This window comes from Acartia tonsa, chromosome 11, assembly GCF_053477335.1.
Source record: "Acartia tonsa isolate MP-2025a chromosome 11, ASM5347733v1, whole genome shotgun sequence".
NCBI lineage: Eukaryota > Metazoa > Arthropoda > Copepoda > Calanoida > Acartiidae > Acartia > Acartia tonsa.
The window spans coordinates 46,370,352-46,383,632 of NC_137270.1; the positions used below are offsets into that span (position 1 = coordinate 46,370,352).

General features: G+C 43.1%; 1 protein-coding gene across 1 annotated transcript in view; it reads right to left on the reverse strand.

Annotated features, from left to right (window-relative positions):
• LOC145332733 (uncharacterized) overlaps positions 1 to 13,281 on the reverse strand; it is a 79,342-nt gene that overhangs the window by 47,259 nt on the left and 18,802 nt on the right. Inside the window, exons 17-19 of the mRNA XM_080177777.1 lie at positions 13,038 to 13,139; positions 591 to 689; positions 158 to 256 (exon numbers count right to left, since the gene is read on the reverse strand). Of these exons, the coding sequence (XP_080033903.1) occupies positions 158 to 256; positions 591 to 689; positions 13,038 to 13,139 (300 nt within the window). The remainder of the gene's footprint in view (positions 1 to 157; positions 257 to 590; positions 690 to 13,037; positions 13,140 to 13,281) is intronic.

The following is a 13,281-nucleotide window of genomic DNA, read 5'->3' on the forward strand; positions in this document are numbered from 1 at the left end:
CTGAAACACCATGTAGATTTTCCAATAGATAAGTATACCTACAAACTAGGGTAGAAAGATAGTTCAAGGAAAATCAGATAGATAATAGCAACAATGATATTTTAAGTTTAAAAGATTGAATTACAAATATAAAATAATAATATCTAAACTAACTTACCATAGTAACTCTTAGCCTGGATATCTGCTCCACTATCCAATAGAGCTCTGACCACATCAAGGTGGCCATACCATGATGCATACATCAGACTTGTCCACCCTAGATATATATAGATTAGGTTTAGTATACAGTGTTTATTTTTAATTTTAAGAATAAAATGTTAGATATATAAACAGATTTAAATATTTTTGATAATGATATTATAAATCATTTAGTAATAAGGTATACTTACATAAAATAGGTTGGCCTAATAAGCATAAGATATATAGAAAAAGTTTTCAAAATATATATACTCCAATGTATAGATAAAAAAAATTAGGATAGAAAAATAGTTTTAGCAAAAGTAGATAGATTATAACATTAATGTTATTTGCTTAATATATTATATGACAAATTATGACCATATTTAATAAAAATATCTAAACTAACTTACCCCACTTATCCTTAGCATGAATGTCTGCTTCACTATCCAATAGAGCTCTGACCACATCAAGGTGGCCTTCCTGTGATGCATACATCAGACTTGTATTCCCTACATATATATATATAGTAGAGAGATTACTCAAGAGAGATAATGTCTAATTGCACTATTAGCAGGAGGGTGAAAAAACATTTAACACTTGTCATTGGTTGTATTAAAAAGATATTTTCTTTCTTCAACATTAGAGTTATTATAGAGCTGTTCTTTCAACTTTTACTCAGATCAAGTCCATCACATGAAGTACTACCATAATATTGTTGTTTTACTTCTATGTTTTATCTGTGCACACACCCCACCCGAAGGCGTGTTAGGTTAGAAAAAACCCCCCGCAGAAACGGTTTACACAGGATGAACTGGGACCTCATGGTGGTTTCAGAACATGCTTTCCCTAAATTGAGTTAGTAGCTTCCCATAGTAGAAAATTTTAAAATTACTTTTGGTGATCAAATTTTACTTTTATTTTTAGACTACCTTCACCTAACCTGCTTTATTGTCTTATTTTTCCTTTCATTTTTATCATGCAAATTCGCTAACATTACAGTTGAAATGACAGATATTGGAGCTTTCTAAAAAGGTCTCTAACATTTTTCTAGCTCTAATACTTTTTGAGATATCTTATTTCAAAGTATTGCTGTAAAATCATCTTTTACACAGCAAAAAGTTGAAATATAAAATTAGTTATTTTAGAGTAAATTACAAGTATCTTCATGTAAATCTCTCTAATATTGCTCCAAATTGACCAAATTGGACAGTTAAGGTGCCTAAAACTATCTACATTCAATGGACAATCCAAATCCACACTTTTTGAGACTTTATAAGTCAACAGGAGAACGCTAAAATGTAATATCAAATAAACAAATGTAATTTAATTTTAAATAAAAATCACTTTTAAGTCATTTTCAATATTGTAAAAGGTGTTTTAAGTTAATAGAAACTCCTAATTAACCCATTAGTGCCTAACCGGGTTTTAAAACCCGGTGCCAGAAAATGTAAAAAAAACCGGTTTTCGGCTTCATAATTGCATCATTCTCAGTATGAATCCCCCCTCTACTACCCTGGCTTTCATTTCCCCCTGGAGCAGGTAGTTTTGCTTACTTCCGTTTGCCGGTATAGATCAACAAAGTTTGAAAATCATGAAAATTCAAAATACCCCATCTAACTTTTTTGTTTTTATAGTAAAGTCGCTGATTTTTTTTGTTAAATCTAAAGTTTATTGACAAGTACATCTATTTGTGAATTCGTTTTATTTAAATTACTATTTTTTATATGATTTTTTTATCGTTTTTTTACGCCCTATATAGGCCCGGTTCGGCATTTCCATTTTGAGTCTGAAATTTTTATTACCCGGTTTCACTAATAGATCTTTTTTGACAACAACAACAAAACAGGGTTTTTTTACCCGAAATCGCCGGCTAAACACGAAATTTGAAATAAATCGCTTCGTATTATACTTGTAGCTCTTTAGATTACATGAGGTTGTGTAGTTTTCAATTACGGATCGTATCAAAGTTCTAAAAAGTGTTCATCTCACTTTTGGCGTTCAAAAATTACATTTTTCGATTTTTGGTCAAAATAACCGGGATTATACAGGTCAACCGGGTTTTAAAACTGGGGGAAAGCACCAAAAACGGGTGTTAATGCCTGGTTGGTATTTATGGCCAAGCCGAACCAGGTTTTTTTGCAACTTTCCTGTGCACGCCACTAGAGCAAAACAAAAAAATACGAATTCCGTTTTGACCATTATAAAGCTTCCCTGAAACTTACAGCTCGATCGGCCCATAAAAGTGGCGCTCGGCACTAATGGGTTAATTATGATTTATGATTTTACAAATCGCAGTATTAGTTTAAAGTACCTAATAGTGTATATTAACAAAAAAAATGTGGCCTAAGAATAAATTGTTTATTTTATTATATGTGAGATCATTTATGAAAGTCTTTTAATTACTATGTTTTCTTAATTAAGGTGGCAAAAACTAATTTTGTTTCATAAGGTTATAAAAAAATTTAAAAGGCCAATCAACTATTCTTTAAAAAAATTGCTAGAATTAGTAGATTACATTTGTGAACTGCTTGGGAATACTTAAAATTCTAACAAATTTTTGGTTTATTTTCTATGATTATGTCTATTTTTCTTAAGATATGTTTCTATTTGTTCAAAATATCAGATGATTGTGTTTTATTGGCTTACTAATTACAAAGTGACAACTTTATACACCATAACTTACCTTAAAATCCTTGCTAAAGTTGATTATATTTCAATTTATTAAAAAAAAAAACAGGAAATATTTTTTCCTTTAGCATTTTTAAAAATCACTTCAGTATGCTCCTATATAGTCTTATATATGCTTATATAGTCTTAAAAAGTATGTATTTGGATTGTCCATTGAATGTAGATAGTTTTAGGCACCTTAACTGTCCAATTTGGTCAATTTGGAGCAATATTAGAAAGATTTACATGAAGATACTTGTAACTTTCTATAAAATAACTAATTTTATATTTCAACTTTTTGCTGTGTAAAAGAGGATTTTACAGCAAAACTTTGAAATAAGATATCTCAAAAAGTATTAGAGCTAGAGAAATGTTAGAGACCTTTTTAGAAAGCTCCAATATCTGTCATTTCAAATGTAATGTGAGCGAATTTGCATGATAAACATGAAAGACAAAATAAGACAATAAAGCAGGTTAGGTGAAGGTAGTCTAAAAATAAAAGTAAAATTTGATCACCAAAAGTAATTTTAAAATTTTCTACTATGGGAAGCTACTAACTCAATTTAGGGAAAGCATGTTCTAAAACCACCATGAGGTCCCAGTACATCCTGTGTAAACCGTTTCTGCGGGGTTTTTTTTCTAACCTAACACACCTTTGGGTGGGGTGTGTTTATCTATTGCAATCATTATAAAATAATAAAAATCCCTTTATGAATTTAATTTAACAAAATCATATTTTTTTTCTTGAGTTTCTATTAAAACAAAAAAATAATATCTCATAATTCAAATGTACATGACTTATATTCTTTAATTTGTATCTATTATAAACATTTAAAACTACATAAATTCATAGTTTGTTTCATGTTTACCTCGAAATAAATTATATAAAAATAAAACAACAACAAATAGCAATACAAAAGTATGATTGTTATGTTTTCAACAGGACCTAGCATTGTACTGTATGTACAAATATTTGTAAAAAAGGGCATAATTTTTTCATTTTACTCTACATATCTTGTTCAGTGGTTATATTACATTTTATCATAAAGGGTGTTTTAAAAAAAACCTGCGTTTTAGAGATAAGCTTTTTTGGAGATAGGCATTTAATAAGATGACAATAATTAGCTCAATTTTACATAATTAATTATAATATTATCAATTGCCTGTATGTATTTTGGTTAGTTGAATATGTATGTAACAAAAGTCTTATTTTACTATAAAATTTGTAAACTTTAACAAAAAGATTGTTATTTGTCAATTTTGATAGGTTTTAAGATCTGCATATTAAATTTTATGTCACTATCTGTTACAGGATACAAGATAGAGGTGAGGACATAATTCCCCCCCCCACCCCCCCCAATCTATTGAGGTTTGTATTGGGGCCTGATCTGCAAGGGTTAAAAGATGCTTCAAAGCAGTTGGACTGCTGTGGATGTTATAAATTCAAATATTCTGAGTAATAATGGGAATGTTGACGAGAAAAAAATTCAGAGGTATTTATTTAAGACCATTGAGTAAATACGGATGAACTTATGGACAAAATGAGTTGTAGGGTAACTTTGCTACATACTAAAACTAGTGTTAAAGAGATCATGAATCTAATTTTTCAGAATAAATTTTTCATTAGCTTTTGTTAAGTTTTTAGTAATTTTCATAGAATAATGCCTTAAAACTTCCATTGAGTTAGATATTAATTAATTAAGGATGCCGAGATCCATTTCTCATGAAAATACCACAACAATCTGTGCACTTATAAGACTAAGGAAAAATCACCCTTTTTCTTTGCTTACACATAAAAATAACGAAATATATACTTTACAAATATTGTTGTACTACATCTGTTTTGAAATAAATTTTCAAACTTGGTTTAAAATTAAATATAAAACATGCATTAATTTCGTAAAATAAGTTATCAAATATTGATATATCTATGCAGGTACACTAACATATGAAAAATTGCAAATTATAATTACAAATCATCGCAAATATGTCAAATTTTGCTAAATATCTGCCATTATGCACACCCACACACTAACTTACTTACATAGTCACACACACACACACTAACTTACCTAGGTAGTCAAAACTCACACACACACATATGTACACACACTCATCTGTTGGACATGGATTTTAATTTGATTTATTGATTTACAATTTTTTCAAAAAGCAAATCTATTTCAACCAAAAATGTGTGGGTTGTGGGGGTTTGGAAAAAAATGTACCTTAATCAATTGTCTTTGTCGTCATAATACATTAAAATACTTAAATTATAGAAGCACTTATTTGTATATAGAACAAAATTAAGAAATAATCAGTAAACACAAAAACATTTTGGTTCTCAAAATGAGATTAAAAGAAAGTTAGATAGGTAGATAAAGAGAGGTTATACTCAAAAAATGCTTTATAATAAAACCTTTGGTTCATGGAAAGGAAACAAAGTTTTGGGTTTTGTGGAATTTCTAGATCCTGCAGGGGGGGGGGGGCTCTAACACTGCAGGGCAATCATTATTATTTACCTAAAATAACCTTTTAAGCTACTGTGTAAATACGCCAAAACCCCCAACCTTGCTTCCTTTACATGACCCAAAACTTTTTATTAATTCATGTTTTCAAGTTTGACTATGTTGAATATCTACTATAATTACCCTTCTTTCTGTTTAAGTTAATAAATTATATTCAAGTAATACACATATCCTACATATAAATTGTTATAATAAAGTAACAGGATGTCTGTAAGTTAGTCTGTACTAAAAATCTTGCTAACAGCTGAACCAGTATGGTTCTCCTTTACAGGGTAGCTTGGAAGGTTCTTGGAAGGTTTATAACTATTTTGGAGGAGAATACCACCACCCTCTAAAACAACTTATACATTAAAAATTTTAATTTTTCAAATTTAGATTTTTTTGGAAGTTTGAAGCTTTTTTAGCAAGTAGTAAATATTTAGATAGAATGAGGGTGCTATGTCACAATCGCAAACTAAAAATCAGCTGACCTTATACCTATATTTGGTAATATCTTTTTGATTATCGATAAAAATTGTATAATCTCCCCGTAGAAAGAAATTACAAACTTTTTTGGTTAGTTTAATATGTATGTAACAAAAGCATTTATTTTACTCCAAATTTGCAAGTAAACTTCAATAAAAAGATTGTTATTTGTAGATTTTGATAGGTTTGAAGATATGTATAATGAGATGTGGTAGGGTGTAGCATTTTAACCCTACAATCGCGAGTTCGATTCAAACAAGCCCCTAGCCTTAAAGATTCTATCAATGAATAACTAACAGTAGTTGCTACTAAAGAGATATATTTTAAACTGAATACATTTACAATAGGATTACTACTTTATATACAAAAATAGATGACAAAATAGGTTAGGTAGAAGGGGGTGTGGGGAGATGGGGGCGGAGCCCCGTTTCGGTGAATATTTGTGGGGTAAGCTTCAGCAAGGGGAAGGCAGACATCTCCCGGCAAGACAGGTGACTGGGGCTTGGGGTTGTAGAGGGGCCGCGCCCCTCCCACTATCAGAGATGTCCAATTTGACCACTGCTTGTGAGGTGTCGGCAAGGCCCCAAAGGGGCCGGGTGGAATGGTGATAAACTAGGATTAGCGCTGGGTTGTGATTTGATAAGCCGAAGCATAGCAACTCTATGAAAGGCTTGTCCGTATGATGCCGCCTACCACAACCTCCCCTTCAAGGGCTGCGGGACCACCGGGACATCAGGCCTTGAACCATGGGGGGCGGCAGACTCTCCCTGGGGCACAGCACGGTGTAGGACAGCTTGGGCTACACAGGCCCCTTGGGAAACTCGTTGCTCAGTCTGACTGTGGTTAGATATCAGCATGGTCAACTCCCGGTTGGCTCCCAGCTGAGGGTTGGCGACGGTCAGGCCTCGGCGCTGGAAGTTAGGCCTTGTCTGGAGAACTATCTCTGTCTCGGTTGGCAGCTGGACACGGAGACCCAGGCTCTAGAGGAGGCTCCTAGAGGAGGGACAACGATGGTAGTAGGCACGTAGAACTCCATGGGGGCGCCTGCCTTGTCCAGGTTGCTCGGCCTCTTGGCTCCTACCCGGATGGGGATGGTTGTCATCTGGAGGGGGCACATCGCTTCTGCTTCGTCCTCGGGGCCACTACTTCCATCTCGGTGGCAACTTCTCGTCCTGGGGGCTCGCTGCTGGCAGGTAGGGGCTCCATGTCTGCGTTTGGATTCCATACTGCATCAGTGGGTGGTTCTAGGACCGGCGGCGCTGGCCGTTGCTCGCTGGGCTGGTTTGGCAGGTTCTCTTCCACAGGGTCACAATCCTGGTGGCTGGGCAGCGATGCGTCTGTGGCAGTGGCAGCTGGCTGGTACACGGGAAGCTGTCCTGGTCCACTGGGTGGCACATCCGCGGCTCCGACCGGCAGCTCGGTGGCGTCTTCGTCGCTGTCCAAGTCGTCCTGAATGTCCATTGGAATCTGCTGGGCGGTGACATCTCCAGTGTATTTGCGCAGCTGAGCAATATGCGCGGTGATTTCCGAGATCTTGGCTGTTGGAGAGGCTGGGCTGATGACGTAGTGGACGTCCGTTGCCTTGCGCACTATCTTCTAGGGGCCAGTCCACCTCTTGGTAATCTTGGCTGCTTTCCCCGGCACCAGGCGGGGGGCCAGATACCAGACCAGGTCTCCAACCTCGTACTTGGCCGTTCCCTCGTCGGCCGCCCCGCTCCTTCGGATGGTCCCATCCTCCCGCTGCTGGATTGCGTCAAACAGGGCTTGGTATTGCTGCAGGATGGCCTGGACATTGGCTGGGACCGACGCATACTCGGTGTCAGGCAGCCAGAGCACAAGGTCCACTGGAATCTTGGCCTCTCTCCCAAAGTAGGCCAGGAAGGGGGTCACGCCTGTGGTCTTGCAGGTCTTTGTAGGCCACCAGAAGTGCATGGCAACACGAGCTACAGTGGTTTCCATCCCATGGTGTCCAGCCATGGGGGCTCCATGGGCCAGGAAGTACGCGTCCTGCTGGAGGGCCGGGGGCAGCAGGTAACGAGTCCTCTCCCCTGTCAGGGTCTTGGCGAGTGATGGTAAGGCAGCCGTGCTCATTGAGTCCGAGTGCTGCAAACCAGCTGGCGTACTGTTGTTCATCTCGAGACTTGCCCCGGAGTTCAGCCTTGGTTTGGGGCTTTCCGTCAGCCACCCACTGGCGGACACGGAGCAGGAGAGGATCTTGGGTCTGGGCTTCCAGGACTCGTTCCGGGTCCAGGCGTACTGTTGAGGGTCTGCCAGGTGCGGGCTCCCCTAGATGGCAGAGGTGGTGGAGATACTCAGCCTGCTCTGCTAATTCTTTGGCGGACGGAGCAGGCATGTTGTCATCCTCCCGGCGGCTGAGGGCGTCAGCATTGGTGTTCTGGGCGCCGGGACGATGGCAGACGGTGAAGTCCAGGGCCGCCAGTTCCTCCTGACAGCGGGCTACCATCCCTGTGGATGTGTTGAGTGACTTCATTTGTAGCAAGGCAGAGGAATCGGTGTTGATCTGGAAGCTGCAGTAGGACAGGATCCCGTGGAATTTCCGGATCCCATACATGATGGCGGCCATCTCTCCCTTCCAGGACGGGTAACGGGTCTCGGGGTCAGTAGTCTTGTGCCCCACGGCGGCAATGAGCCTCTCCTTGCCGTCCTGGCACTGGCTGAGAATGGCATAGATGGCCCGGCTGCTGTAGTCAGTGGTGAGCTGGAACATGGCTGGTAGGTCAAACCTGGGTGGCGCTCGGATCATGGCTTGGCGGAACTTGTCCTTGAGCTGTACCAGCTGGGCATCCATCTCAGCCGGTTACGTCAATGCCTTGGCCGTCTTCTGCTGATTCATCTCGTAGGTGAGGTCGGCGTACTCCGGGATGAACAGCCGGTAGTACCCAAAGAACCCCAGGAGCGCCAGCAGGTCCTTGGGGGTGCTGGGGGCTGGCCAGTCTAGGATGCGGTCAATGTAGTCCTCCTGCATGGCTATGCCTTCGCGGCTGAGGGTGTGGCCCAAATAATCGACCTTGGCTCAGGACAGCTTGGTCTTGGAGGGCTTGAGGCGGATTCCTCCCCTATGGTTGGCTTCCAAGACCTCTCGGAGTCTAGCCAGGTGGGCCCAGGTGTCATTGTGGAAGGACAAGACATCATCCAGGTAGGACTGGAGGTTAGCCGTGCCCAGTGGGTTGAGGACCCCGGCGATGAACCTGGAGTAGACGGAAGGTGCGGTGGCTAGGCCAAAGGGCATCCTTTTCCACTGGTACAAGCCTCTAGGTGTGGTGAAGGCCGTACAGGGCCGGCTGTCCTCGGACACTCGGATGGTATAGTACGCAGCCACTGCGTCTAAGGCACTGTAGATGCGGTGTCCCCCAGCTCGCTCTACCAGTTGTTGGATCTTGGGCAGGGGGTAGCTGTCTAACTCTAGGCACTTGTTGAGGGCCCGGTAGTCGACAGCCCAACGGGTGCTTCCATCCTTCTTCTTGATGGGCACGAGGGGGCTGCTCCAGGCCGAGTCAGAGGGCTCTATCACTCCTTCCTTTAGCCAGGTATCCAACTGGCTTTCCAATTCAGCTTCCTGCCGGGGGTTAAGATCGCAAAAATCTCTGGCGGATCGGCTGGGTCCCAGGCTTGAGTCGGAGTTGCAGCTCTACTACAGCGGTGCAGCCTGGGGTAGAGTTCAAGAATACGTCTCTGTACTCTGATATCATAGTCCAAACCTCCTTCTTGAGCAGGGGGTCCTTGCGCAGGAACTCGTTCTCCTCCAGCTCAAGGTCTGCCCACAGCTGCTGCATATCTGGGGGTTCAGAAGGTTCTTGAATGGAGTGGAGGCGAGGGGGAGGTTCATCGGAAACCTCCAGGATGTCAGGCTTCACCAGCTCCCCTACCACGGGGAGGCCGGCGTCCAGCAGGAGAGGCGTCTCCCCCTCATTGACCACCAGTACTCGGAACATGTTGGCGGAGCCAGGCCGGTGCGCATACAGGCCTTCTGGGATGACAAGGTACTCCCCAAACCTCTGTTCTGGAAAGACAGCTGGATGGCGTCTTTAGTGCGGTGCCCCACCAGTTCAACGGGTACAGCCATGATGCTGCGCCCAGGCAAGGCTACCCGTTTGGCCGTCCGAAGCTGGGGTGGTTGGCCATTGGCTGGAGTGACGGCATTCAGCTTGTAAGTGGTTGCTGGCGCTGGGCCAGCCTTGGCTCCGGGGGCGTCCGGCTGCGACTTGACGGGCTCGGGCTCACGGGGGTCGGGTGCGGCTCCGAGTGCATCAGGCCACGACTTGACGGGCCTGGTCTCGGACTTAGCTGACCGTGACGCGACAGGTTCGGTCCCGGGGGTGGCTGGATCCCGCGGACCGAGCGCGGCTCCGGGGGCTTCCGGCCACGACTTGACGGGCTCGGCGCCGGGAGTGGCTGAATCACGGGGGTCGGGTGCGGCTCCGAGTGCATCAGGCTGCAACTTGACGGGCCTGGTCTTGGACTTAGCTGACCGCAACTTATCGGGCTTGGCCGCTGGGGGCCCCAGGTAAAAGGGGCCAGGTGGACACGGCTGGCCGTTGACAAATGTATCTGCAGAAAAGATGGCCTCTGGAGGGCTGGAAATCTCGGGGAACGTTGTTGGCAGGCTCTCCAGGGGCACCAGGGGCACTGGGGCACTCCCATGGCTAGCATGTTGGTCCCCTTGTGGGCGTTCAGAGAGGTATCCACCCAGTGTGTCTCTCTCTTGACTATGCGCGGCTGCTCCGGCAGGGGGCCTGGCAGCAGCCCCTCGTAGCTTAACTCTCTCTCGGCGGTCTCCTGGTCCACAGGGACGCCGCGGAGGGGCATGAACTCCCCACGCACCCACAGACAGGGGGTTTGCATGTCGAAACAAAGCCTAGTTCCGAATTCAGGCAAGAAGTACCCCCCTAAGTTCAGTGGATGCGAGAGATTCCGTACCACGATCATGTGGTACAGGTGAAGTATGAGAGTATGACTAACTGCCATATACAACTCATGTAACTTCCCAATTACCTGGAGGGCTGCCCTTCCTCATTAGCGGTCAGGATTTGGGTGTTGTCCGGAATCAACATCCTCTGCACGCCCATTGCGTGCATGAGGGACTCGGAAATAACAGCAGACCCTGGTACACGGTTGCCAAAATCAACCATGGCATCAACCTGTAAGTGCTGGGCAGGGTCGTGAGTGGGGAACCTCACCCTGATATGGCAGGGGAAGTGGAGGTCCTGGCCATTGGACAAGGGGGCCTCCCGTTCTGCCGGTGTCGGGCGGAACTTCGGCGGCGGTTGGGCCGCAGCTATGGTGCTCTCGCCTACCATAGTGAGTGCAAACCTCTGGGGGTGGTTTACACTTGAGCTTCGAATCACTTGAGCTTTTTAAATCACTAGGTCAACAATTAATACATTATCACTTTGTTGACAGTTGGGAACACTTATATATATTTATCACTTGGAGCTCTAAAAGGTGATTCTGGAAGCGGTGGCAGCAGGGAATGCTCGTCCTGCAAGCGCCAGTAGGTTGTGTCCTGGGCTGGTTCCAGCAACACGGTTGGGGTTAGAAGCAGCAGCGGCAGGGAATACCCGTCCTGCTAGCGCCGGTGGTTTGTATCTGGAGTGGTGGCGGCAGGGAATGTCCCGTCCTGCAGCGACGTGGGTTCGAATCCGGAGGGGTGGCGGCAGGGAATGTCCCGTCCTGCAGCGCCGTGGGTTCGAATCGAGAGAGGTGGTGGCAGGGAATGTCCCGTCCTGCAGCGCCGTGGGTTCGAATCGAGAGAGGTGGCAGCAGGGAATGTCCCATCCTGCAGCGCTGTGGGTTCAAATCCAGAGAGGTGGCGGCAGGGAATGTCCCGTCCTGCCGCGCCTTGGGTTCGAATTCTGCTATCCGTCGCAGTTGGTAGGCCTTACTTGTGTGCTGGAGCTTCGCAGCCACACATTGCCTTCTCTGGGAGACCAGCTACGCAGCTGTCCGTCTCGTAGGTTTGGCCTGGGTGTCCTGGGGCTTGTCCCAGCTACACATGCCAAATTAGACTCGGTTCTGGGTTAAGTTATCCGATCACCGTGGTTGCGCATCTAGCGCAGCTCCCAAGCGGTGCGGAAAATGCCGTTAACTGGCGCTTCTAGCAGGCCAAATCTGCCTGCAGTAGGCCAGATGCCTACGTAATGCGTTCAAAATGATGAAAAATTGACCTAAAAAGGCCGTCTCTCGGGTCAGTTGGCTTCTTAGTTGGCGGCTGACTGTCCCCTTACTTGCAAAAGGGTCCAATCAGAGATAGAATTGGCTAGTTTTAGCAGGGCTCGATTGAAACACGCTGACACCAAATTGTAGTAGGGTGAAGCGTTTTAACCCTACAATTGCGAGTTCGATTCAAACAAGCCCCTAGCCTTAAAGATTCTATCAATGAATAACTAACAGTAGTTGCTACTAAAGAGATATATTTTAAACTGAATACATTTACAATAGGATTACTACTTTATATACAAAAATAGATGATAAAATAGGTTAGGTAGAAGGGGGTGTGGGGAGATGGGGGCGGAGCCCCGTTTCGGTGAATATTTGTGGGGTAAGCTTCAGCAAGGGGAAGGCAGACATCTCCCGGCAAGACAGGTGACTGGGGCTTGGGGTTGTAGAGGGGCCGCGCCCCTCCCACTATCAGAGATGTCCAATTTGACCGCTGCTTGTGAGGTGTCGGCAAGGCCCCAAAGTGGCCGGGTGGAATGGTGATAAACTAGGATTAGCGCTGGGTTGTGATTTGATAAGCCGAAGCATAGCAACTCTATGAAAGGCTTGTCCGAATGATGCCGCCTACCAAAGAGACACCAAACACATAAATTTTTTCAAGGGAATAAATTAATTATTTTATAGATTGATTGATTTTTAAATGAGAAGTATTTAAATCTTAATTTTTTAAAATCGTACTCTTAAAAAACATTAATCTCTGACATATATCAACTTTTATCCAGCTTTGCAATCACTTTAAATAAGATTGTAGTTTCCTCTCTACCACTCTACAGAATTCTTTTTTGATTTGACTTAGGAAAAATTTTGTAGTAAAGTCCATTTTAAAGTAAAATGGATACTTTTTTGCTGTTTATTTGAGATATTATAAATTTAAAAATTGAGTTTCCATTCCTTGTTATGAAATTTATTCTAATACTACTTAGAAAGGATAAGAATTTAATAAGATAATAAAAAAAAACTTACAATTCTGTTTGGTATATGCTTGAACATTTGCACCTTTGTCAACCAAATAGATCACAACATTAATGTGGCCGTTTGCAGATGCTCGCATTAAACTTGTCTTCCCTGAAAATAAAGGAAATAAATTTATTTTTGTTTCAAGAGAAGAATTACTTTATGATAACAATCATTTAAAAATCATGAATGAAAAAAAAACCTAAAAAGTAAAAACTATCTAAAATTATAGAATATACACATAAAATTTAGT